At 61.9% G+C, this 24,217-nt stretch overlaps 3 protein-coding genes across 17 annotated transcripts; all 3 read right to left on the minus strand.

The window, feature by feature from the left end:
• Window positions 1-278: 278 nt before the first annotated feature.
• Window positions 279-4,460, minus strand: SIX5 (SIX homeobox 5). Its single transcript, XM_081216765.1, has 3 exons — window positions 3,618-4,460; window positions 1,830-2,632; window positions 279-1,554 (listed from the first exon to the last, which is right to left on the minus strand). The coding sequence occupies exons 1-3, from the start codon at window positions 4,415-4,417 to the stop codon at window positions 956-958; spliced, it is 2,202 nt and encodes a 733-aa protein (XP_081072891.1). The 5' UTR covers window positions 4,418-4,460; the 3' UTR covers window positions 279-955.
• Window positions 4,461-4,992: 532 nt separating this feature from the next.
• Window positions 4,993-16,547, minus strand: DMPK (DM1 protein kinase). Of its 14 annotated transcripts, XM_081216751.1 has the most exons (16): window positions 15,074-16,547; window positions 13,354-13,412; window positions 12,810-12,901; window positions 12,458-12,541; window positions 12,271-12,366; window positions 11,579-11,727; window positions 11,330-11,423; window positions 10,836-11,042; window positions 10,491-10,754; window positions 9,688-9,776; window positions 8,279-8,387; window positions 7,361-7,518; window positions 7,173-7,270; window positions 6,955-7,001; window positions 6,556-6,641; window positions 5,326-6,218 (listed from the first exon to the last, which is right to left on the minus strand). In XM_081216751.1, the coding sequence occupies exons 1-16, from the start codon at window positions 15,628-15,630 to the stop codon at window positions 6,050-6,052; spliced, it is 2,358 nt and encodes a 785-aa protein (XP_081072877.1). In that variant the 5' UTR covers window positions 15,631-16,547; the 3' UTR covers window positions 5,326-6,049. The 14 variants fall into 14 exon arrangements, with proteins under 14 accessions (XP_081072885.1, XP_081072882.1, XP_081072881.1 ...); XM_081216759.1 differs by lacking the exon at window positions 13,354-13,412 and having other exon boundaries at window positions 4,993-5,451; XM_081216758.1 differs by lacking the exon at window positions 13,354-13,412 and having other exon boundaries at window positions 10,506-10,754.
• Window positions 16,548-16,603: 56 nt separating this feature from the next.
• On the minus strand, window positions 16,604-23,717 carry DMWD (DM1 locus, WD repeat containing). 2 transcript variants are annotated; one of them, XM_081216766.1, is made up of 5 exons: window positions 23,179-23,717; window positions 21,746-21,928; window positions 18,399-19,667; window positions 17,535-17,609; window positions 16,604-17,156 (listed from the first exon to the last, which is right to left on the minus strand). In XM_081216766.1, the coding sequence occupies exons 1-5, from the start codon at window positions 23,620-23,622 to the stop codon at window positions 17,109-17,111; spliced, it is 2,019 nt and encodes a 672-aa protein (XP_081072892.1). In that variant the 5' UTR covers window positions 23,623-23,717; the 3' UTR covers window positions 16,604-17,108. The 2 variants fall into 2 exon arrangements, with proteins under 2 accessions (XP_081072892.1, XP_081072893.1); XM_081216767.1 differs by lacking the exon at window positions 17,535-17,609 and having other exon boundaries at window positions 23,179-23,716.
• Window positions 23,718-24,217: the final 500 nt, after the last annotated feature.

Raw genomic sequence — 24,217 nt, forward strand, 5'->3', positions numbered from 1 at the left:
TATGCCTCCGGCCCTGTTCTATTTATAGATTATTTATTGTTTTCAACTAAATAAAGTGGACACTGTTACCAGCAAGAGACAGGGCCGGGCCCCTGGTCTCCTGCTTTCTCAGCCCTGCTCCCGGCAGGCGTCTTCCCAAGCAACACCACAAATCTGATCTCCAGCCCTGTTTCCCCTCAGAGAACATCTGGTCAGAAAGCCAGACTCTCAAGGTGAGCTTTTTGTGGTTCAGCTTTTCCTTGGGCAAGTCGTTGGAAGATAACCCACACCCCCCGAGGTTCTAGTTGTCTGTTAACTTTATTTTAATTGAAATGAAGGCATAACATGTCCTAGAAAAATAAAGATTTAGGATACAAACTAGACACAGGGGTCAGGGTTGGCCCGAGGGTCAAGGGATCTTTGGTCTGGGGCTGGACGTGCTACTGAGGGCTCTAGTCCAGGAGGAGCTAACGGAGGACCCTGGCCCACAGACCGCACACCCGCATCCCTCGTGGGCAGGAAGGGCCCGGCGGGGAGGGCCTTGTCAGTCTCTGGGCACAGGACTGCCCGTCCTCCACCCTCGGATTCCAAGCAGTTCTGGGAACACTGGATGTCAGTGGAGCTATTAATAGTGTTTCAGGGAGTGATAGGGAGAGGGCTCAAGGGGGTTGGAAATCCAGCCATTCGGCAGGGCTTTCAGTTCACAGCTAGTACCAGGTCGAGGGGGGCAGAGCCCCTGAGTCAGGAGCCCCAAACCTCCCCATGTAGGCAGAGCAAGGAGAGGGCTGTAACAGAGGAGGCGTCCCGGCAGAGGACGGTGCCCGGACAGGAGTGGGCCTCCAGGGCGTGGAGGGGTTGAGCAGCCGCGGGGAGGGTGTAGTGTGTGTGGATGGCAGCCGTCTTCGTGTTTGAGAGGCTCCCTCCTCCCCGCCGTCCTCGAGCACCATTGTCAGGGGAGGCCACGGGGCCCGGCGGGTCACAGTTCCAAGGGCTCTTCCACAGGCACCGACTGTAACTGGGTCAGGACCTTGGTCTCTACTTCCAGCCCCTCGTCAACCTCGCCCCCCGCCGTGGCCCCCAGGAGCAGCCCCTCTGGGTCGGGGTCCGGCAGCCTCAGCACCGTGTGGGGGGCCTGCGTCCCCAGCCCCTTCTCTGCCTCTAGCAGCCCCTCGGTGCCGGCGCTCAGTTCCAGCCCGGCTGGCCAGATGGGCACCGCCGCAGGCGACAGCAGGAGCCCCTCGGGCGGGGGCGCCTGGAAGCCGGGCAGGAGGCCGGAGGAGTCTGGGGAGAAGGGCAGGCTGGCGGCGGCCGGGGCGGGGGGCGGCTGCGCAGACAGTGCGCCTAAGGCGTGGGCTTCCGGCAGAGCGGGGCTGGGGGCCACCGGGAGGGCTCCTTCGGGGACTGAGATGGCCGCGTCTGGCTTCAGGGGCAGGGCCAGGCTGGGGGCCGGCGACAGGACCTGGGAGACCAGCATGCTGGTGGGGAAGGTGGCGGTGAGGATGATCTTGCCCTGCTGCACGGCCACACCTGTCACGATGGGGCTGCCAGACACGGGGTTGGCCAGCAGGAAGTTTCCTGTGGGGAGAGGAGAGGGGCCAGGCGCAGAGGTGAAGAGTACGCCGCTGGAGGGCAGGCAGGGAGATCAGCCGGAGGCAAAAGGAGCCCCTTCCGGGTCAGGGTGAGGCCAAGTCTGCGTGGCTCGAGCCTCAGGGTACTGCCTGGCACTGGAGGGTCTGGGACCCGCCGGGGATGAGCTCCCCACTCCCCACCGCTGCCCCAGGAAGCCCACTGACAGCGCCATCCCTCCCTGAGGTAACTGTACCCCCCGCCCAGCCACCAGAAAGGGGTACCTGGGGCAGTGGCCGAAGGCAGCTGCAGGGCAGTCACGCCCACCCCAGAGTTTATCAGGTGCACGTTGGCAGGGCCCGGGGCAGCTGCCACCTTCACGGGGCTGCCTGCCCCAGCTGCCAACAGCTGCAGTGGCCCCACAGCCTGAGGCAAGGTCACCACCTGGGAGGTGGGCACCACCTGGGGCAGGTTCAACAGTGGGGAGGTGGGGCCCAGGCCGGCAGGGTAGCCAGGGGGTGGGGAAAGTGGCACCACTTGTGGAGCAGCCACGGAAGTCACTGGTCCTGGGGGCAGAGGAAAGGTGGCAGCCGGTGGGGGGCCAGGCACCACTTGGGGCAGAGGCCCCGGGACCTCCTCTCCAGGCGGCCCTGAAGCAGCCACCTGGGCCCCCTTGGTCTCAGGGGCTTCAGGCTGAGCCTCCTCCAGGCGGACCTCCCCAGTCTGAGGGTCCAGGACCAGGGAGGTCTTGCCCTCGCTGGCCCCCTGGGGGCTGGGCTGCGGTGCAGGGGCGCCCCCGCCCCCGCCGAGCAGCAGGGGGCCCAGGCTGGAGGCCTCGCCCAGGGCCAGGCTGTTGATGATGACGGGGCTCCCATTGAGGAGAACCGCTGGAGAGCTGCCGGCGGCCAGGAAGCTCCCGTTCACCAGGATGGAGGAGGAGGCGGGGCACGGCGCGGGAGGGGCGGCCCCGGCCAGGAATATGGAGCCCTGGGCTGGGGCCTCGGCCGCCACTGGAGCCGCCCCCCTCTCCAGGTCCTCAGGGCTGCGGCTGGACTCGTCCTCCGTAGTGGGGTTCCCATCAGATTCGCTGGCCGGAGAAAGGATTGTGAGTTGTGGTCCCGAATGCTGTGTTTCCCCGCTGGCCAGCCCGATTCCTGCACGGAGCCGGCTGCAAAGTGCTCGGAGGAAGCACAAGCCGCCCACTGCCTCCCCACCTTTCCCCAGCCCAAGTTCCTGTGCACCATTTCAAGGGGTTAGGAAACCTCCTCTCTGAGACCACCCAAGGGCCCCAGGGAGGAGCCTCTGCAATACCACTGACTAAAGGCTCAAGCTGGCCGCTTTGGAGGGGAGGAGGCCCTCCTCTCCCAACTCCTCGGCCTCAGGGCCCCGGAGGCTGAGCAACCAGGCTGCCTGAAGTCTCCGGAGTCGGCCTGAAAGCAGCCGAGTGGCTTTGGAGAGAGTAAGGAGGTAGTCGCCCGCTCAGTTCCCGGTGCCCTCCCCCGACCCCCCTCCTCCCCGGGCGTCGGAGGAGTTGGAGGCCGACGCGCAGGGTGGGAGGAGAAGGGCTTGGGTTACAGGGAAACCGGAGCTGGGGAAGGTTCACGTTTCACAACAAAGACAGAAGACGGACCACGCTGTTTGGGCCCTGAGGGGGGGCGGGAAGGGGGGAGGTGAGACCGAGCAACGGTCAGGGAGGGCCTGGCCGCGAAGGGGGGCTGAACAAGCCCCTACGCCCGGTGGGGAGGACAAAGGCCCCTCCTCCTTGCCCGCAAACCCTCATTTTCTCACTGCCGCCCCGAGTCTAGCCGCGGACACGGATGGGATCTGGGACGGAGCCTTGAGTGGAGCAGAGAGAGGCGGTCTCCCGGCCTCCGCGAGAGGAGCATTGGTGTCCGGGTGTCTGGGAGAGGGCCGGGGCGCGTGCCTGTTCCATGCACACGGATTCCCCGCGCTCGACTGGCGCCTGAGGGTGTGAGCGAGGGGTGTCCGAGGACAACAGGCATTGGGGCGGGGGGGCTGGTGGATGGCACGTCTCCGGGAAAGCGGGACTGGCGCCGCCCGGGTCCCCTCACCTCTTGCAGGGCGCGCCGCCGCCGCCCCCGGTCCGGTCGCGCTGTCGTCGGTTCTTGAACCAGTTGCTAACCTGCGTGAGCGAGAGGCCGGTGAGCGTGGCCAGGCGGCGCTTCTCGTCCGGCGTGGGGTAGCGGTTGCCGCGATAGCAGGCCTTGAGCGCGGCACGGGACCGCTCCTTGAAGCAGTAGACGGTCTCTTCGCCGTCCCAGATGGTCTTGGGCAGCGGGAACTTCTTGCGCAGACGGTACTTGTCCACCGCGCCCAGCGCGCGGCCGCGGGCCCGTTCGGCCTCGTGGTAGCGCGCGCGCAGGTAGAGGTCCTGCAGAAACGCGTGGTGGGCGGCGGGGAAGGGGCGGCTCTCGAGCAGCCGGTAGAGCTCGGCGTACTCGCCCCGCTGGAAGGCCACCAGGGCCCGAGCGCGCAGCACCGGATCGCTGCCACGTAGGCGCTCGGCCGGGGGCAGTGCGCCCAGGAAACGGCTCAAGCGGCCGGCGTGGCCCGCCTGTAGCAGCGCCTCGCACACGCACGCCACCTGTTCCGGCGAGAAGCGGAGGCCCGTGGGCGGTTCGGCAGCGGCCTCGGGGGGCGACCCGGGGACGCCCGGGGATCCCGGGCCCTCCACTTTCACCGCCGCTTCGCCCGCCCCGGCCCCGGCCGCCGCCGCTGCCTCACCCTCGGCCGCCTGCAAAGTCTGCAGAAGCTGGCGCGCTTCCTCCTCCTCCTCTTCGGTCGCCGCCGCCGCCACCGCCTCCCCCCCAGCCGCCGGCCCCGCGCTCGGCTCCGCAGGCAAGGTAGCCATGTTTTGCAACTTTGGGAAGTTCCTCCCTCCTTCTCCTCCTCCCTCGGGCTTTCCCCAGCCCCCTCCCCCGCCCGGCTCCCCTCCCCGCACCACCCCCCGCAACTTCGCGCTTCCCGATCTTCTCCCGCCGACCCCGCGTCTCCCCCCTCACCGCCGTTGCCAGGCCCAGTTCTCTATTAGGGTCTCTGTCCCAGTGTCTGTGTGTGTGCCTGTCCCCCTCCCCGTCTGTCCGTGATTCTCCCTTTGTTTTCCCTTCGCCTCAGGCCGCGCTTTTTGCCTCCCCCCCGCGTGTGCCTCTGGTTCAGGGCCTCAGTTTCCCCATCGGGACAACGGAGAAGGCAACAGGCCGTCCGGGAGGGCTAAGGGCGCGAAGCCGCCTCCGCCCCGAGACTGAGCTTCTGCACGCCTCCGTCTCCAGGGTCCTCCGAAGGCCCCCCTTACTCCCCATCTCGGCCCGCGCTCCGCCCCTCGGAATTCCCGGCTCCGCAGGGGGGCGGGTCTGGCTGGGAGAAGGGGCGGGGGAAACGGGCTAGAAAGTTTGCAGCAACTTTTCTTGAGCGTAAGTCAGTCCCTGGAACGGATGCGCGTGGCCCGCGCAGGCGCAGTGGTAGGAGGATGGCTGCGCTAGCTGCCAGCCCAGCACCCCCCTTCACCGCGGTCTGATGGCACAGCTGGGCCACAGCTGGACAAGAGGCGGTGCCTCCTGGTGGCCCGCTCTTCTCCTATTGGCCGGATGTCGAGGCCACGCCCCCGAAGCCCACCCCCACCCCTGATACGTCCGCTTCGCCTCCCGCGAGCTTGCTGCCAGGCTATTGGCCACCTCCACTCGCCTTCCTATTGGCCCACTGAAAAGCCTCCTGCCCTCAAAGCAAACAGCGGACACGAAGGAATTTCAGAATTTTGGGCAGACGAGAGGGCCTTTTATTCGCGAGGATCGGGGGTGGGGTCCTAGGTGGGGAAAGACAATAAATACCGAGGAATGTCGGGGTCTCAGTGCATCCAAAACGTGGATTAGGGTGCTGGGGTCCTGGAGCCTGTCAGCGGGTCGGAGGAAAGGTCAATAAATACCCATACTGCCGAGGCGGGCGGAGCCGGCTGTGGCTCCGAGAGCAGCGCACGTGAGGAGGGCGCGAGAGTCCCCGAAAACAGTGGGGCTGTCAAAAGGCAAAGGCGGAGCTCGCGCTAGACGTTCACCGCGGAAAGAGAGTCTTCCCGGGAGGGCAGGGCCTCATGCACAAGGAGGATTTGTGGTTTGCAAGCCGATGTGGGTGGGGGTGCCTGGAAGGTGGAAAACAGATGCCGAGCCCTGGCCCTGCTGCCTTCTCTAGGTCGCAGCTTGCCCATCCACGTCGGGAGCCTCAGCTAGGCCGGAGAAAGGAAGAGGTCCGCGATCCCCCCAGCAGCAGCAGCAGTAGCAGCAGCAGCATTCCCGGCTACAAGCCTCCCTGGAGCCGCGGCCCCGGCTCCTCCCTCCCCGGCCGCCAGGGGGCGGGCCCGGATCACAGGGCTGGAGCTGGGGCGGAAACCCACGCTCGGAGTGCTGTGAACTGGGGGGCGGTGGGAGTGGCTTCTGGGCCGTGCCTGGGTCACCAAACCCTCCAGCGGAGCCCGAGTGGAGGACAGGCTCGGGTTCTAGGGTTCAGGCGGCGAAGGCGGCGAAGGCGGCTCCCGGGCGGGGTCAGACTGCGGCAAGATAGCCGGCGCAGGCCACCAACCCGATGCAGCCCAGGGCGGCGGCACCAGCCAGAGCAGAGGCGAACAGGAGCAAGGAACGCGCCTCCGATAGGCCAGGCCTAGGGACCTGCGGGGAGAGGGCGGGGGTCAGCACTGGCGACGCGGGCCTCTGATTGGCTCCTGGGACCAGCCCCGCCTACGCCCCTAAGAGGGTCCACACACTCCCTGCACCCGCCCCGCCCCCTCACAGCGCGGGTAGCTGTGATTGGTCGGCTCGCAAGCCTAAGTCTTGTCCCAACTCCTCACTGGCTGCCTCTTAGAGGCCTGTGTTGATTGGCTGCCCGAGTACCCTCCCTCCCCGCCGCGGGCCCCACCCCGCAGAGGCGCAGCTAAGCAGAGGCGGCTTGGGGTACGTGGAGCTGGGCGGGGGCGCGCGGCGGGCGGGCGTGAGCAGCCGGACGTACCCTGGCAGGGAGCAGCAGGTGGCGGCGGTGCATGGGGCCTGGCCCCACCAGCGGGCACTGGCCCAGGGCCACGGCCGGGGGGCCATCTAGCTGGAGAGAGAAGGGACAGGTGACCCGATCCGAGCCCAGCTCGGCACGGCCGCCCTCGGCGGGGTGCAAGAGACAGCGAGGGGAGTCGAGGTCGGGGAGGTCATCTAGGGAGATCCTGGATGGGATTTGGTGAGAGGCCTGAACCGAGGGAGATCTGGTAGATTTGGGCATGAATGGAGGGTGTCTGCTGACTGGAACCTCAAAGAGGTAGGGGTGAGCCTCTAAGTCTGGACAGGGGTACGGGGAGATGGGGACAGAGTCTGCAAAGGGGGCAGCAGGCTTGACGCAGGGGAAAAAGAGGGGTCTTACATGGGAAGGTGGATCCGTGGCCCGGGGACTGGGGACCCCCGTGACAGCTGGAAGGAGAAGAGAGAGGCGTAGGGCGCGTGGAGGGACGGAGAAGGGCGGTGGCGCGGCGTGCCCCAGCCTGGGCCCCTCACCCTCCCCCAGGTGTATACACACGCCGCGGGCCCACCTCCCCGCCCCCCCGCCGGCGCCTCAGGAAAGGTGGTGGAGGAGTGACTCGCCTGCGGCTCCCCCGGCCTGAAGCAACTCCATCCGCTCCTGCAGCTGCCGGACGTGCGCCTCCAGGTCTCGGTTACGGGCCTGGGCCTCGCGGAGTTGGCTGCAGGGGAGGTAAGGACCATGAGCCCTTCGGGATTTCGGCTGGAGAGGCTGCTAAAGGTAGTGACTGTCCCCGACTCCCGACCCCGACCTGGCGAAGTTCTGGTTGGCCGTTCGGATGGCCTCCAGCTCCTGGCTCAGGCTCTGTCGGGTGAGCACCTCCTCCTCCAGGGCCTCCTGGAGTTCCCGCAGCGTCACCTCGGCTTCTGCCACCGCCTCCGGAATGGCCTCCGGAACTGCTGCTTCAGCCTGGGTATGGGAACCGGGCTTAGGGCTGCCTGTGGCTCCTGGAGCATTCGAGACTTAGGCATAGGTTCCAGGCCTGGGATCCTCCTTTGACCTCTATTCCTGCACCCCCGAGATCTTTCTGGAATCCCCACAGCTCCTGCAGTGATCCAAGCCCCCTCCTTCCCTAACCCAGCCCAGCCCTCGTCTCCAGCCTTTAATCTGGTCTCCTCCCATCCACCTTCCACACCAAAGGGCTGTTCCTATAACACTACGCAGCTTGACCATGTCCCTCCCCTGGAGAATCTCTCCGGCCCCTCAGTGCCCTCAGGAGGAGGCCCACCACACGAAAACTAAAGGCCCTGTCTGGTGTGCGTCTGCTGGCCTCTTCAGCCTCCCCTCTCCTCACTCCTCACCCTCCTTCCTCCTGGAACAACGCAGCCTTACTACCCTCCTTTCATGTTTCAGAGCAAACCAGCTGGTTCTCACCTCAGAGCCCTTACCCTTCTCTTTGCTGACCAATGGGTGGTCCTCCTCCTTCTCCAGGGCTTCCCCTCCCCAGAGAGTTCCCCTCCATGCACACTCACTGACCTGTTTTCATTTCTCTGTGGGGATCATTTCTGACTGAAGTAACCTGGTCTCTACTTTGTTTTCCATCTCTTTCTGTCGAGGAAGCTCCCAGAGGGCCTAGCACTCCAGGGCGCACACTATCCCTGAAGGCCTCCCCTCTTCTCTCGATTCGTCCCTCACTGACCCTCTCCTCTAAAGACTCCTAAAGACTCACCGTTTCCTCTGGTGGGGGCACCGTGGGTTCCAGGCTGGGCTCTTGCAATGGCTCAGGCAACGCCTCGGCCTCCAGTTCCATGGGCGTGGAGCCCGGGATCTCATCATCCCTGGGGAGAGGAAGAGGGCGAGGGGAGGAAGAGCCGGCCTCGATCCCCTGCGTTTACAGCCAGGACTCCCTAGCCTGTGCCCTGGGGCAGCCAGACCTGAAGGCTCCAGGCTTGAGGAGGGGGAGGGGCAGAGTGAAGGGAACAAATTGCCAGGCTGGTGGCACAGGTCCTCCTCTTGTTAGGAAAAGGCCTGCCCCTGGCATGGCCTCAGGCCCCTGGAAGCTGGCCTCTCTGCACCTTCCTCGGGAACCTGGGGTCAGGAAACCCATGTTCTAGGATCTGCCCATCTCCGTCTCCATGTGCGCTTTACAGGCCCCTCTCCTAAGGGCCTCAGGAAGTGAGGGAGACACTCCCAGCTCTGGCCACCTCCAAACAGGTGGTCTTCAGACTGGGTGTTGGACCCCAAGACTGACTCTAGACAGCAGCCACCCACCACCCACCCTCAGACCCAGGTGCTGGGAGGAAGACAGACCCTCCCAAGGAATATGAAATGGCAGTAAAAGTGATGTCCCCTCCAACCCAGCAGTCCCTCTTGTAGAAATATGTCTCAAGGACCCAAAGATGCTCAACGAGCGCCAAGACCAACCTGCGCTGTTCCTCCAGCCTGGGTCATGACAGAGAGGCGGGTTAGCTGAGTCCTGACCCGCCCAGTAAGGAGAACACTCCCCAGTGGGTCAGCATTGTGTTATAGTTTGTTCAAGAAATGGCACTTGCGGTACATTGTCCAATAACAAAACAGATTAGAATACAGCATGTTCCTACAGCTGTTAAGTACGTGTGCTGTGAGCCAGGGACCGTTGCTGCTGGCGCCCTTCCTTTTTCTCATCCCTATTTTCTAATATACTTGTGATAAGCAATGTATTGTTTTCAGAATCAGTGTTTTAAGAAGGCTTTGTGGTTATGTAATTCAGTGAGTCCGTGTTCTTTTAAGATTGACTTAACAATTCTAAACTTCTTATTCTCTAAGATTTTGAGGTCCCATGACTGTATACTAGAAATCTAAAAGTGGAAGGTCAGAAGATTCCAGAAGGCCGAGCCTGTGACTCTGAGGTTTTACATTTGAATCTAAATTTCAAAGTACTTATGGTCTGAGAATTTAACGTCCTACAATTCTGGGCTCCTAAAAGCCCTTAGTCCCAAGACAATAAGGTTCCGAGACTGACCCTGCAATTCTCCTGGGCACCAACGGGCCAGGATGTGATAACCCCAAGCAGCCTCCTGGGGCCTCTGGAGGCAGGACCCCCCCACCCCCACCCCACCCCCGTCTACTCCTCTCAAGCTGCACAGGGGCAGCACTTACCCAAGGGCCATGCAGGAATAGGAGGAGTAGCCCACGAAAGGCAGGTGGACCCCCAGTGGCGTGCCTTCCTGCATATCCGACAGCGTCTCCTATAGGAGAGAAACACAGATGTGAGGTGACCAGCGGCTGTCAGGGATGGCCCCTCACTCACCCCTTCCCAGTCTTGGCTTAAGTGCCCTCCCACCCCGCCACCCCAGCCTGGGGTCTATCTAAAGTGGACCCTGCGTCATTTTCTTTTATTACATCCTGCTGCTTCCCTCAGGCACTTGCCACAGTATAATTATACACTTCTCCAGACTGTAAGTAGATGAGGGCAAGGACCAGGGCTGACTTGGTCCATGTGTGTCCCCCGCTGTGCCCAGCACAAAGGCAGTCAGGCTGAACAAGCATGGGTTAGCTCATACAACAGCTGAGAGAGAGATGGCCTAAGCAAGGGAGATTCCTTTATGGTGCTTTCTCACCTCTCATCCTTCCAGGTCTCAGCTCAGATAGCCCCCTCCTCCAGGAAGCCCTCCAGGACCTTTCATGCTGGGTCAGGAGGCCCGCCCCCCTGCACCCCCCGCCCCCATCTCAGCCCTGATTTCTCTGGGGCATCATTGTCTGGGGACAAGTCCGTGTCCTCCACTGGACTGTGAGTCTAGGTCACTGCTGGGTTCCCAGCCCTGGGGCCACACAGAGCAGGTGTTTCTGGGGAGGGAATGATTTCAGGACCCCAGGAGGAGGGTACTCTCCTAACCTCAGTGTTACGGCAGTCGGATGCGGGGGTACCCTCTGCGGACCAGGGATCGATCGCAGGTACCTACCCCGCCCCCGCTCACCATGGCAGTGAGCCCATCTTCCACCACATCGAAGTTGCACGTGTCCGTGGCACCCTCAAAATCCGGCGTAAAGGGGGGCACGCTGTCTCGGAGGCTGTCCCAGTCAAGGCCAAAGAAGAAAGGATGCTTCCGGAAATCGCCTGCTCCATTCCGGCCCAGGCGCGTCTCAGGGGGACACAGCAGCTGCTGGATGAGATCGCGAGCCTCATCAGGGACTCCTGCGTCTGCCAGCGGTAGAGACAGGTGCTCCTGCTCGGAAGGAGGGGAAAAGAGGGGATGTTACCTGGGAGCATGTGCGGAGAGGTCAGGGGCTCCCCGGGCTGTGCTCACCTTGTAGTGCACGATCTTGCCGTAGGTCTCAGCTGTGGAGTCGGCGTAGAAGGGCGTCTGCCCGTAGAACATTTCATAGGCGAGCACGCCCAGCGCCCACCAGTCACACTCGGGCCCATAGCTGCCAGTCCCAGGCCCACTGCCCACGGCCTGCAGGATCTCAGGAGACAAGTAGTCCGGGGTGCCCACAGCCACCAGTGACCGCACCTGAGCCAACAGGATCCGAGCTAGGCTTGACCCCGCCCCTTCTAGCTCTGGCTCCGCCCCCTCTTAACCACTACCCTAGAGCTTAGTTCCTCCTTTTGCCTGTTCTAAGCCTGAGCCACAGGCAGGCTAGGGCCTGGGTCGCCTCCTTCTTTCCCCTCCAAATCTAGTCCTGCCCTCACCCTGGCTCTGCCCGCACGCCTCAGCCCCGCCCCCACGCTGCACCTCCGGTTCCTGCTCCCGACCCGTCATTGGTAGTCCGAGTTGCCCAAGGGCGGCGCACCGCTCACCGTTCCATCCGCCCGCAACTTGAGGCAGGAGCCGAAGTCTGCCAAGCGGATGTGGCCGCAGCGGTCCAGCAGGATGTTGTCCGGTTTGATGTCCCTGCGCGGAGGGAAGAAGGGAAGGGAGAGGGATAAGTGAGCCTCTCTCCTGCCATCTCACCAGGCTCCACCCCACTAGGCAGCACCGCCTGGGCCCCACCCTCTTAAGGACCACGCTCTCCAATTCCCGCGGCTCTCAGCCCCTGCAGCGCCCACCTGTGCACGTAGCCCAGCCGGTGCACCGAGTCTATGGCCATGACAATCTCGGCCAGGTAGAAGCGCGCCATCTCGGCCGGGATCCGCTCCCCAAACTTGCTCAGCAGCGTTAGCAGGTCCCCGCCCACGTAGTACTCCATGACCAGGTACTGGGAGGGGGCGTGTCACGGGGGTCGGTACCCTGCCTGGGCGCCCACGGCCGATAGCCCGGGACAAAGACTCCCAGAGACACCCCATCCCTGGGCAGAGACTCCGCAGCCCCAGCCCCAAGAGATCTCAGAGGCCAAATGAGAGACACGCCCACCCCCAATCCTCGTTCCCCCACGATGTCACTGGACAGAGATTCACTTCCCCCACCCCCGACCAAGAGAGTCAGGAAAAAGAGAACCCAGAGACCTCCCGATTGTCCAGGGTATGGAGCCGAGATACCCCCTGCCCAGTGGCTCCCACATAGACTCTAGAGACTATCTCATTCCAGGTAGTGCCCCCTGGAATCAACCTGGGGAAAAAGGCGGTAAGGGACATCTCCCATCCCGGGAAAGGAAGGCCAGCTCCTACCACACCCAGGGACTGCCGCATACATTTCGAGGCAGCCCCCCGACCCTAGAACTTCCTCTGCCTGCCCACACCTCGATAATTGACAGCCTCAGGGGTGGGGGTCCGCCCCTCTAGTCGCCTGGCCTGGGGCTCACCAGGTAGTTCTCGTCCTGGAAGGCGAAGTGCAGCCGTGTGATCCAGCGCTGGTCCCCGTTCACCAACACATCCCTCTCTTCGCGGAAGCACGACACCTGCGGGGCACCCGGAGGAGCTGAAGCGGACGGGGGTGGGAGGACGGAAGGGGGGATCCTCAGCACCCTGCACACCCAGCCCGGCCGTCACCTCGCCTCTCTTCAGCATGTCCCACTTATTCATGATCTTCATGGCGTACACCTGGCCCGTCTGCTTCATCTTCACCACCGCCACCTGAAAGCCCAAACAGGGTAATGGAGCGGAGGTGGCGGGGAAACACCAGGGCTCCTCCAGATTGGATTCCACTCTTAACCCGGGCCAGACTTGGCCCCGCCCCCACCCGGCAAAGCCCCGCCCATTGGCCTCAAGCCCCGCCTTAGGTTCTAAACTCAGTCATTCATCAATTTCTAAGGCCCCGCTTCCGGAACTCCAACATTGCGCCCGCTGCAGGAAAAGTCAGGTCTCTAACCCCGCTGAGCTGCCTCCGCTGCTCCAGGCTCACCTCGCTGAACGCCCCGCGTCCGATCACCTTCAGAATCTCGAAGTCATCCCTCTGCAGTTGGGCCTCCTTAAGCCTCTCCGCGATGGGCTCCACTGGGGGGGAGGGGGCGAAGCGGGGGGGAATGAGAACCCAGAATCACAGGGACTGACACTGGAGACGAGGAGAGACGGTCCCACCCTCTGTCGCTGAGTCTCCCCTGCCCCTGCCCCTCCCCTTAGCACTTAGTCTGCCTCCTTAAAGACTTCATATAAACATTATGTGAGGCTTTGGGGACCCAAAACTGCTCTTGTACAGAGAAAAGTGGGATGCCTGGGAACCCCTTTCTGGGACAGGACACTGGGCCAGAGGGCTCTAGGGGGCGCAGGATGGACAGGGTGAGGTAACAAGTTCTGCCGAAGGGAGGCCCTGAAGAACAGAGGAAGAAGAAATAGGCCCAGTTCTTAGAGCTCCCTGGGCTTCCGGGCCCCTACTCCCGGTGACCCCGCCCACCCCCAGGGCTCTCATTCAGTCTGTTTTGGGTCATGCCCCAGAGCCTGCAGTTTAATCCTAGGCTCAGATACTGGTGGCTCTTGTGCCACACTCTGGGAAACCCTGAGTTTAGGGCTGGGGCCAGGAGAAGGGACGGGAGAGGGAGACAAAGCCAGCGTGGATCCGCATTCCGGCTCCAGGGCTGCAGGCACAGTCAAGTGTGTTATCTCTAGCTCTCAACTCCAGGAGGAGGTTTTACTATTAGCCCTTATCTACAGATGAAGAACCAAGGCTCAGACAGGTGAAGTCCTCTGCCCAAGGTCCTACAGCTGGCAATGTTACAGAGAGCAGTTTGGGAGGGGGAAGGCAGAGAGAGTGGAGGCAGGGGGAGAGGGAAGCCTGGACTCCCGGAGGTGGAAGAAGCTGGGAGCTTCTGAGGCAGGAGGGAGAGAGCAATGGGTGCAACTAGGAATGAGGGAAGATCCAGTGGGTTATGGAGAGGGTTCGGGGTTCAGGAAGAGTGGGCCAGCAGGGAAGCAGCAGCCAGGGCCCAGGATGGGGGAGGGAGGAGAGAGCCAAGACACTGAGCCCTTTTAAGGCAGCGGGAACCCAGGCCCCCTCCCCCGCCCCAGCGGCCTGGCAGGGGAGGGGCCGCAGGATGCTGCTCGGGCCACAAAAGGAGTGCTCCTTACAGGAGAGCTGCCCCCACCTCAGGTCTCAGTTCATCCTCTGCAGAAGAGGAGCTGAGAGAGTTACTAAGGGCTGGGGGGATGTGGGGAGAAGGTTCTCCCAGAGGCCAAGTGGTCTAGCCCTTGGCCTCCACCTTTGCATCTGCAAAATGGGGAGAGAGAAGCAGGGCCTGGGTCAGAAAGAGATGGACACAAGAAAAGAGGGAGCGGGAGAAGGCAGAGAGACAGGAAACAGGGAGGGGGACAGGGACACACAGAGCCTAAGGACCAAGAGCAAGCCACTGAGGGACAGACCAGTGGAGGGACAAATGGCAGATGTTAGAGAGACAGAAACCCAAGTGAGCCTGAGCCTGGGCCAGGAGGGAGTGGCGCAGGCAAGGCAGGAGGCTGAGGCTGAAGACGAAGCATCTTCCCTCTGGACCTGTCTCCAGGGGAAGACTTGGCCAAAAGGGACTTTAGGTGGAGAAGGAACCTACAGAGAAAGTGGGCCCACTCAGAAGAATCCTAATTCTTCCTCCTCCAACCAGGCGGTGGACAGGGTGCTCGGTGGGGCCTGTGTGCAGAGCTGGTTCTCCCCGGGCCTGCCTGAGTCACCGTGCCCTCCCAGCGCCTGGGCACCTGTTGGAGCAGCTGGAGAGGCTGGCGCCGAACACCTGCCTGTCGGCCGCACCCCTGGCAGCTGCCCTGTGCTGTCCCTCCCGCTTGCCCCTGCGCTCTGGGGAACCAGGGTGGAGGGCCACAGGGCCCATTTTGGTGGGGAGGGGTCCTAGGAGACAGGGCTCCCCAGCATGTCCCTAGGCCTAGACTTGGGAAATGGGTGCAGGGGGACCCTGAGAGGCTGTGCCCAACCCGGCTTACCATGGCTCCCAAGTCATGATTCTGAGTCATGGCTGCCCTGGCCTCTGCTCATCTCACTCTGCCCTGCCAGGGTGGCACAGGGGTAGGAATATGTCGCCCCAAGACCCAGCCCCAAGTTCTGGGCCCCTGAATGGGAGGTTTTCCCCGTGTCCGTCCTGCCCCCAACACCCAGCCCAGACCCACCTCCTCCCTCTGCCCTGACCCCACCCCCAAAACCGCGGGGTGCCATGCAGGTAGGTAGGCACTCACCCCACTCCAAGAAGTCGGCCACATACTTGTCCTGGGCCAGGTCGGAGGCGCCCAGCTCCTGGTGGACGCCCAGGAGAAGGTCGAGCAGGGGCTCCAGCCCCAGGAAGCTGGGGTCCAGCACCAGCTGCTGAAGCCGCCTCAGCCGCACCTCGGCTGACATGTCGGGCAGGCAGCACCATGGCCCCCTCCCCGGGCCAGGGGCTCGGGGTCCTCCCGTCACGGGGCCTGGAGGGCCCTGTCCAGGCCCTGGGGCCCTGGCTGCATGTCTGCCTGTCCCTGGCTGTCCCCTGGGCCTCTCTGGCCACTTCTCTCTGCTGGCTGCTAAGGCCTCCTCCCCTTCTCCCCACCCCTCGGTCCGGCCCCCTCCAGCCTCCCAACCTTAACCCCTCACAAGCCAGGCCCCCCCAACTTGCTCCTTCCAGGGCCCCTCGGAACGCTTCAGTGTGAGATGAGGGGTGGTGGAGAATCTCTACCCTCAAACTACCCCCCCCCACTGAAAAGGCAAGGCACAGAGGAACGCTACAGGTATGACAGATGCCAAAGATGAGCCCTCCCATTCCCCAGAGGGGACCAATTGAGGTTCAGAGTGATTTGGTAACACCCCTCCCAAGCTCTCGAGTTGGGAGCGGGGTTGGGGGGGGAAGGGGTGAGGCCTGGGAAGGGGGGTGGGAGGCCAGGGCAGCTTTGCGGGTGACTCAGCCAAGGATTCAGACTTTGGGATGGTTTAAATTTAGCCCTCAGGCGCTCTGCTTTACACTGACTTTTTTTTGGCAGGAGATGGGGAAGGGGTGGTGAGAGAATTGGGAAGGGAGGCCCTCAGGAGCCAGGATCAGGGGTGACCCACTGGCCAAAGCCTGGGGGAGGCAAAGGAGCCCCCAAAATAGCTCCTTGGACCCTGGCAGTGCAGCCACATTCCTGCCCAGGCTAGGATTAGAAACAGAAACATTTCGGGGGGTGGAGGGTGGAGTGGGAAGACATCACTCCCTGTGGCTCCAGACAGCCAGCCAGGAGGGATTTTCAGTGTTCTTTCCAGGGTGGACAGTTCTCCCAGAGGAAACCATGGTCTCTAATTGGCCCTGGATGCCTGGGCCCGGCCAAGCCAGGCCTGCGGCAGCAGAAGGCCAGGGCCTGTGCTGTGGCAGCTCACTCTGGGCATCTCGGGAGCTACCTGGGCGGGGGGTGGGGGGGGCCTGTAATATCTGGACACTTTGAAACAACTTTTAAAACTCCCACTGAAGACTCTGAAGAGGGGGTCCTGGTGGCTCTCTTCCCTCCGAGAGTTTGGAGTGGGGCGAGGGATACTCTCCTCTGTCTGAAGGGCCCTGCCCGGGGCTGGCCAGCGGCAGATCCACCAGCTGTGTGCCTCGGGCACATCCCTCCTCTGGTTTTCAGTTCTTCCTGCCCTCAGAAGGGGGTCAGGGGGAGGCAGGGCCTAGCTCTTCTTCTGGATAAAGTGGACTCATTCTAGGGCTGCATCGAAAGCACCCACACACTTCCTCCATACCTCCGCGGAAGGGAACAGAGACGCTGTGAAAACAGGGAACTTTAGTATAAATAAGAGGTCCTGGGGGACAGCGAGGACCCCAGGGGCTTCCATAATTTAACATTCTTCAAAAGCACAAGTAACAGCAAGGGCAGGGCGGGGGCCAGGGGAGGGGTGGGCCACCCCCTGCCCTGCACACAGGACCAAGAGGCGCACTGCAGAGCTGGGGCTCTTGTGGGTGGGGAGTTTCTCCCCCAGGAGTGACCAGTCACATGCTGGGGACAGGGATGAGGCTAACACTGATGTTTCAGAGGAAGGGGTCATTGTACTTGGCAGTGGGTGGGGACAAGGCTGAGGCCACACGGGCCACTACATCCCCCCAGTGTCTGGGCCAGTCTGAGGGACCCTCTGCCCCAAATTTGTGCAGGGAGAGGGACCGGAGCAGTCCTTCCGTCATGGTTAGTCTTGTTAATACGTTGATCCATGAGGTCAGCGGGGACGGTTATGCTAGGAGCTGGGGGCATGGGGTGGGGGACCCCGACATCCATGGCTTCACACCACTGTGCCGCTCGGGGAGTTGCCTGGTTGGGAGGAGATGCCCTGGGGAAGATGAGAGCGGAGACAGGAGGGGGTTAGAGACCGCCTGGGGCTCTCACCAGTCCCACGGGGTGGGGGGTGGGGGGGAAGCCAGCCTGGAGTCCCCCAGGCTGCTGCCACCCTGGCCTTGCCCTTCAATCCACCCCAGACCACCCAGACAGAGGCCGCTGCTCTAGGCTCAGGAACTTACATCTCGGCTAGCTTCCCTGTCCCAGCAGGTGGCACGTTTATACAATAATTAAAGTCCTCAGGTGATCCTGAGCAAAGAGGATGGGGTAGGGGTGGAGGTAGGGAGGAGAGGGGGAAACTGGGGTCCCCTTCTGACTGCGGAGGGGGTTCTAAGATTCTGGGAGGGAAGAACGAACTTAGGGACAGTCCTACCTCTACCACTGACTTGCTGGGTGACCTGGGCCAACTTCCTTCCCCTGTCTGGGTCTCGGTCTCCTCGTCTGTGAACTAGGGAGATAGAGGGATCTCTTTCAGGACTTACCAGATTCCCCAAATCCCAATGCCCCTGCCTCTGAGACTGTACTTTAAGTTCTAGGGATTCAGGACCCTACAATTCCAAAACTGCTCTTCCAGGGAACCAGGCACAGCCCTCAGATCTGGCATCCTGGGACCCAGAGCCCAAACCCTTAGGAGACATCTGAGAACACAGGTCCCAAGTTATAAGGCACCAGGCCCGCACTTCACCTTACTAGCACCTTTCTGAACCCCATGGCCTACCCATCTTCAAGCTTCCCTGTCCTAAGAGGTGAGGAAGGTCATAAAGAGGCAGTGACTTGCTCGAGGTCACACAGGGAGCAGAAGTGCTGGACTGGACCCTGAGCCTGGGATTCCACAGCCCACGCCTCCAGCAGTGGGCTCGGATCCCAAGAGTCTGACACTCAGGCTGGAAGCTGGGTGCACAGGCTCAACCTTGCCCATAGAGCTCGAGCTGCAGTATTAATAAAATTTCACCATTCCGTAAGACCTAGCCATGCTGGGCCCACCGGCTGCCCCTCTGATAACTGGCCATGTTCTCCACCACACCCAGATGTCTCTTATGCCTGACCCTCTCTCTGCTTACCGTTGCTTGTCAAGCGTTCTAGAAGTCACTCCAAGATCTGAGAAGGCTTGTTCTGGGACACAGATTTCCATGGCTTCCCCTCATCCCACACAGCTCGAGGCTGTGATGCTACCAAACCTCTCTGCCAATGCCCGCCTCTGCCTGGGTCCCAGGTGGGCTGGTGTGGGGTGACTCACCACCTTGCCCGGCCGGGCCCAGGTGCAGATGAGGCCCTCCTGGCAGGCGGTGATGATGCAGTCCTCCAGGAAGAGGAGGACCGTGAGCCGCTCCTGGGCGATCTTCTTGCACACAAGCGGCTCGAGCAGCGGCACCTCGTGGATGCGCGGGCACAGCGCGGTGCCCAGCACCTTGGCGGGGTCCAGCCGGCTTCGGGGGGCGGGGCCGCTGGGCTTGTCCCCGCCGCCCCCGCCCCCACTGCCACCCCGGCTGATGTTGCCCAGGCTGTGGTAGCGCTTGTGCTCTTTCTCGGCCCCCCGGTCCCGCCGCTCCTGCAGCGTGAGCGTGGCAAAGCGGCCGATGCTGAAGGGCGTCCCCGGCTCCGCCGCCGCACCCGGGCCGCCCACTTTGCCGCTGCCCGCTGGGTGTGGGAGGCTGTTGGACCGGGACAGCGAGCGGGGCAGGGGCCCGGGGCCTGGCTCACCACCTCGCGAGCTGCCGGTGGCAGGCGGCGTGGTGCCAGGCGTGCCGGGGAGGGTGCGGGTGCGGGCCAGGGGAGGGTGAGGGTAGAGCACGTCTTCGGTGAGGTCCCACAGGCAGAACTGCGTGTCCTGGCCGGCCGAGCCGAAGCGGTAGGTGATGGAGCCGGCCTTGGGCAGCGGGGAGAGGGGAGCGCCCCCGCCCGAGCCCGTGCCCGCGGCCTCCGGCTCCTCCTCCTCCTCGCCACTCCGCTCCCCGTCGCCACCGGCAGCCGCCGCCTCCTCGGCCCTCGTGGTGTAGGGGTCGAAGGCCACGGCGTTGACCCAGGACTTGTGGCCGTGGCCTCGGGCCACCACGCGGCCCTCGGCGAAGGACCACACAGTGACCAGGTCATCTTCACCACCCGTCACGACGTAGCGCCCGTCGGGGCTCCAGCACACACAGAGCAGGCCCCCAAAGTAGCTCTTCATGAGCCCCCGCAGCAGCATGGAGTCGAAGTGGAAGACGCGCAGGCAGCCGTCCTGGCTGACGCAGGCCAGGTGCCGGCCGTCGGGCGAGAAGGCGAACTCGTTGAGGGGCCCCTCGCCCACCGCCCACTTGGCCAGCGGGTTGCGGGGCGCCTTGCTCTTGGCGGCGTAGACGGCGAAGCCCTCGCCCTGCTTCAGCAGGCTGTACTGCGGCGGGGCCGAGGCGCACGGGTGGCTGACGTTGTACAGGTACAGGTGGCCACTGGCGTGTGATGCCAGGAACAGGCTCTCTGACTCAGGCAGCCACTTCAGATATGTCACCTTGGTCTTGTCGATAAGCCGCTGCCAGGGGAGAGAGCGGGGGTTGGGAGAAGGCCATCCTCCAGTGGCCCACCTCCTCCCCAGCCTGGTTCCCCGGAGAAGGTCATCATAAGTGGCCCGGGCCTCCTCGCAGAGGAGGGACTGAGGGAAACGGACAGACACCAGGTTAGGGGAAAGCAGGGGGAGAAGGGCTGCGTGAGGGGAGCTCCGTGGAGCCTCAATGTCCCTTGTTCGGCAGGAGGGCAGTGCTGCCCTCCAGAGAACTCTCCTGTCTAACCCCCTCCGCCATCTTTACCATGTCATGCTTAAGGCAAGATACTGAGTCACGGAGTATCAGCTCCCCCAAGGAAGGTATCTTTGTTTATTTAGTTCATTGTTCTAGCCCCAGAGCACGGAGCTGTGCCCGCAGGAGGCACCTGGAAAGTAGTTCCTGGGCACCTGAATGACAACCCCATCCTGTCAGCCGTGCATCTTTGCTCCTTTTTGTCCTCACAACTCACCTCCAAACCTGCAAGAAATCCTGTGGGCTTGATCTGCAAAATGTGCCCAGAACCTGATCCCTTCTCACCACCCCCAACTCCAACCACCCTGGTCTCAGCTGCCGTCAGGCCTGCAACGGCCTAACTGACTGGCCTCCACCACCTGGGTCTCTTCTCTGCACAGTTGCCAAAGAGATGCTATTAAAACCTAAGTCAGCACCCGGCACTGTCTCTCCCATTCTGAACACCACGGCAGCCTTTCTCAAGCAGGACTCCGGGGAGAGCCAAGCTCTAAAGCCCTTTGGCATCCACTGTGTAACAAATTAACTTCTTTCCCAGGTACCCAAGTTGCTTCCCATCCTCCATTCTCTGGAGAATTTAGAAATTAAATTAAATTGTTTCTGTGTTCTGTGGCTCGGATGAACCCCAGTGGCGAGAGGTTCTAAAAGCCAAGGTCTTTTCCATGACCTGCCAGACCCTACATCTCCTGGCCCCTCCGAGTTGTTTCTCGGAGCTCATCTACTACCCTCCCCCCAACACTGCTCTGGCCACACAGCCTTTTTGCTGTCCTGCTTCCGGCATTTGTCCTAGCTGTTCCCTCTACTCAGAATGTCCTTTTCTCCAATAATTTGTCTTGCCTCCTTTAGGACTTTATTTCCGTGTCACCTTCCAGTGAGACCTCTCCTAACCTCACCGAGCACTCCCCATTCGCCTTCCCTGCTGGATTTTTCTCCACGACACTCTGACACACAGCCTACTTAGTGATTTGATAACTATCTGTCTCCTCCAGCTAGATATAAGCTCCACAAAGGCAGGGCCCTCTGTTTTGTTCACCGAGATGTAGTATCCCCAGTGCTTAGAACAATGACTGGCAAAGAACGAATGCTCAACGAATATTTTGTGAATGGATGACCTAGTCCACTTTAATCCATTCCGTGTTCCACTCACTCCCCCCTGCCATTCATGCACTCTGTACATTTGAAATACCTTCTCAGAACAGAGAGAAAGAGATAGAGGACAAGAGTAGTTCTGGACACAGATAAGGTCTTTCACTGGCATTTCCCCTTCTGCAGGTCCACCCAGGACTGAGCAACCTCCATGTATGATTTTACAACAGTCCCATGAGGTAGGGATGGGAATCCCATTTTGCAGAGGAGAAAAACTGAGGCTAAGGGAGGAATAGTCACCTTCCCAAAGCCACACAGTGAGTAGATGGTGCAGCAAAGATTTGAATCCAAAGCCCACAGGGCCCAGAATTTGAAAAGCAAGGGCTGTGGCTTCCAACAAATCCTGACCAGTAAGTAGCTTCAGTTCTCTAATCTGCGAAATGGGTATCACAATCCTAACCCATTGGTTGCTGAAAACTCCAGGAGTCATGTGTTCAGCACAGGGCTAACGCAGCATAGGGCCTGGGCACAGGAGGTGCAACCATCATTATTAGCCATCATCACAGCAGCTGTTGTCACCCCATCCTCCACGTCTGTCAGTCCAGCCCCCATCTCTCCCTCATCCTGCCCCCTCAGGCCTACACTGCTTCCCAGGCAGCTGCAGTCTCATGGCAAACAGTGTATGGGTGGGTGGGAACAGGAGCAGTTCTGGGCCCTGGGGGCCCACAATCACCTCCTCATTGAATAGCTTGCTGGTGTCCTTCTTGATGAGATCTAGGTACTGCACTTGACCGGCTGAGAATCCCACCAGCAGGGAGATGGTCTCTGTGGCAGCAGTGAACTGGTTGAAGTCGTGGCAAGTGGGCTGGGTGCCCTTATAGATCCGCTTGTCAATTGGCTTGTTGAGGTCAATGGACTTGGGTGGTGGGAGAAAACGAGTTAATGGCTTCTACCACTGAGAGGAAGGAAGAGGGTGTTGAGGTTGGGGGAAAACCACAAAGAGGAAGCAGGGTTAAATCCCTGAGGGGAGTGGGTAGGTGGAGGGGTGAGAGGGGAGGGAAGGGGCAACCACAGACAGGAAGGAGGACCCAAATCACAAACAGAGGAAAAAACCAGGCAGGAAGCTTCGCCCCCTGCCACCACATGAGACCACAGTGCGTCCTCCCCAAAGTTGGACACCCCCAACTTCTGGGACACCCTTGGCCACAGTGTCAGTTTCAGGGCCCCTGTAGTCCCTGAGCTCCAATTCCTTTCTATAATTTCAGCAACTCCCCTGGGTCTTAGCACCACTATATTCCAAGACCCTCAAAACTCAGGATCACCCAATCCCCAGAATTCTAAAGTCCAATGTCCCAGGATTCTCCTCACTTTGGAGTCCTTAAATCTCAACATCCCCATCACAGTTCAGGGACCCATTAAACCTCATGGGCCCCCAAATTTTAGGTGCCTTCATCATCGCTGGGCTCTCAGGATCCCCATCACTTCTGGGGACCACCATAAACTCCAAGGGTCTCATGTCCTCTGGGACTGACATCACTTTAGAGACACCCATCACACCTGAGGATGTTCCCTCTGGGATCTCATTATCTCCAGATCTCCCATCAGCTCCGAGATTCTCATTTCCTCCAGCACCCTCATTACCTCCAGAACCCCAAGTTTCTCTAGGATCCCATTCACCTTCAGGATCCCTATTACCTCTAAGCCCCCATCACTTCCAGAATCCTCCTCACCTCTGGGCTCCCCAAGTCCCCCCAACACCCCCAGACAGCAATACCCCTGGGCTCTCCATCACTTCGGAGCCTGCATTCCCCATCACCTGCAAAATGCCTGCCAGCCAGCACCTTGGAGCACCCCATACCATCTCGGATTCCCCATCACCTCCAGAATAGTCACCATCCCAGCACCCCCTCGCATAACCTCGGGATCTCACATGATCTCGAGGTTTCCCATCACCTCCAGGATGGCCAGCACCCAGGGAGCCTCCCATCACCTTTTAGAATCCCGTATTACCTCCAAGAATCCTTTCCCCTTAAGATGTCCGTCACATGTAGGATGCCTATCTCAGGGCCCCCTAGCATTCAGGGACTCTCCTGTCACTTGTGAATCACCTCAAGGATCCCCATCCTCTCAGCCAGCACCCAGGGCCCCACGATGCGGGCCGCTCACCCGTTGGCTCCCGCGGCGACAGCAGCCCGGGTAGAAATAGAGCTCGCGGCCCAAGTTGAAGCAGACGCGGTCTCCCCCAGCGCCCAGCCCTGCGGGCGTGGCGGGAGGCTCCCCGGCACCGGCGCCGTCGGGCTCCCCGAGGCGCACGAGGCTGAGGCGCACCGCAGGCAGCGCGGGCCCGGGCCCTGGGCCTGCGGGCGGAGGGGACGGCGCGGCGCCCGCAGCACCGGGGCCGGAGGTGGAGGCAGGGCCGGGCAGGGGCTGCTGCGGCGGCTGGGGCGGCGCCGGGGTCTGGGAGGAAGCCGGACCCGACCTGCGAGCGGCGCCGTCGCCGGGGAGCAGCTTGTAGAAGCCCTCGCGGGTGCGGAACTGCGACTTGATCTCCGCACAATCTCCCATGGCAGCGCCGGGGCCCGAGCCGCCCTCCGCGCCGCCCGCCGCCATCTTGGGCGACCCCCACCCCAGCCCAGGGCCCCGCTAGTGCCGGACAGCCGCCTGCCGCCAGGCCCCCTGCCGGAAGCCGGGGATCCGCACCGGAAGAGGTGGTGTCGTCGCCCGGGCAACGCCTCTTCGATTGGCAACAGGGTAGGGAGGCGGGACGAGCTCCAGCCGTCGCTCCGGTAACGGTTCTGGACTGAAGGCGGGGCTACAAGGTGGGCGCGGCCTTCGTGCCTGTGGCCGACGTGGTTGGCTGTGGGGGCGGGGCCCGTAGGGAAAGGGGCGCGGCCACCAAAAGAGCACAGGTCCCTAGCAACGGCGCTCTGGGAACCGTTTGCCTAGCAACGGGAGTACCCTCAAGAGAAGGCCTCATCCAAACCTTGTCCTTCCCATGATGTCACAGATGACTCCAGGTGACCCTGGAGTCTCCCGAAGACTCCCAACATACACCCTCCGGTGTTTCCCACTTACATCTTAAAGTCCCTGACAGGCCACAGCATCTCCAACCATTCCTCCCCACCTTTGATGATCCCGCAAATCCCACTGATCTCCATTGCCTCCATAAAACTCCAAGGACTTCATCTAACCCACTACTGATTAA

The sequence above is a fragment of the Mesoplodon bidens genome (genome assembly GCF_964165515.1).
Source record: "Mesoplodon bidens genome assembly, chromosome: 18".
Classification (NCBI taxonomy): domain Eukaryota; kingdom Metazoa; phylum Chordata; class Mammalia; order Artiodactyla; family Ziphiidae; genus Mesoplodon; species Mesoplodon bidens.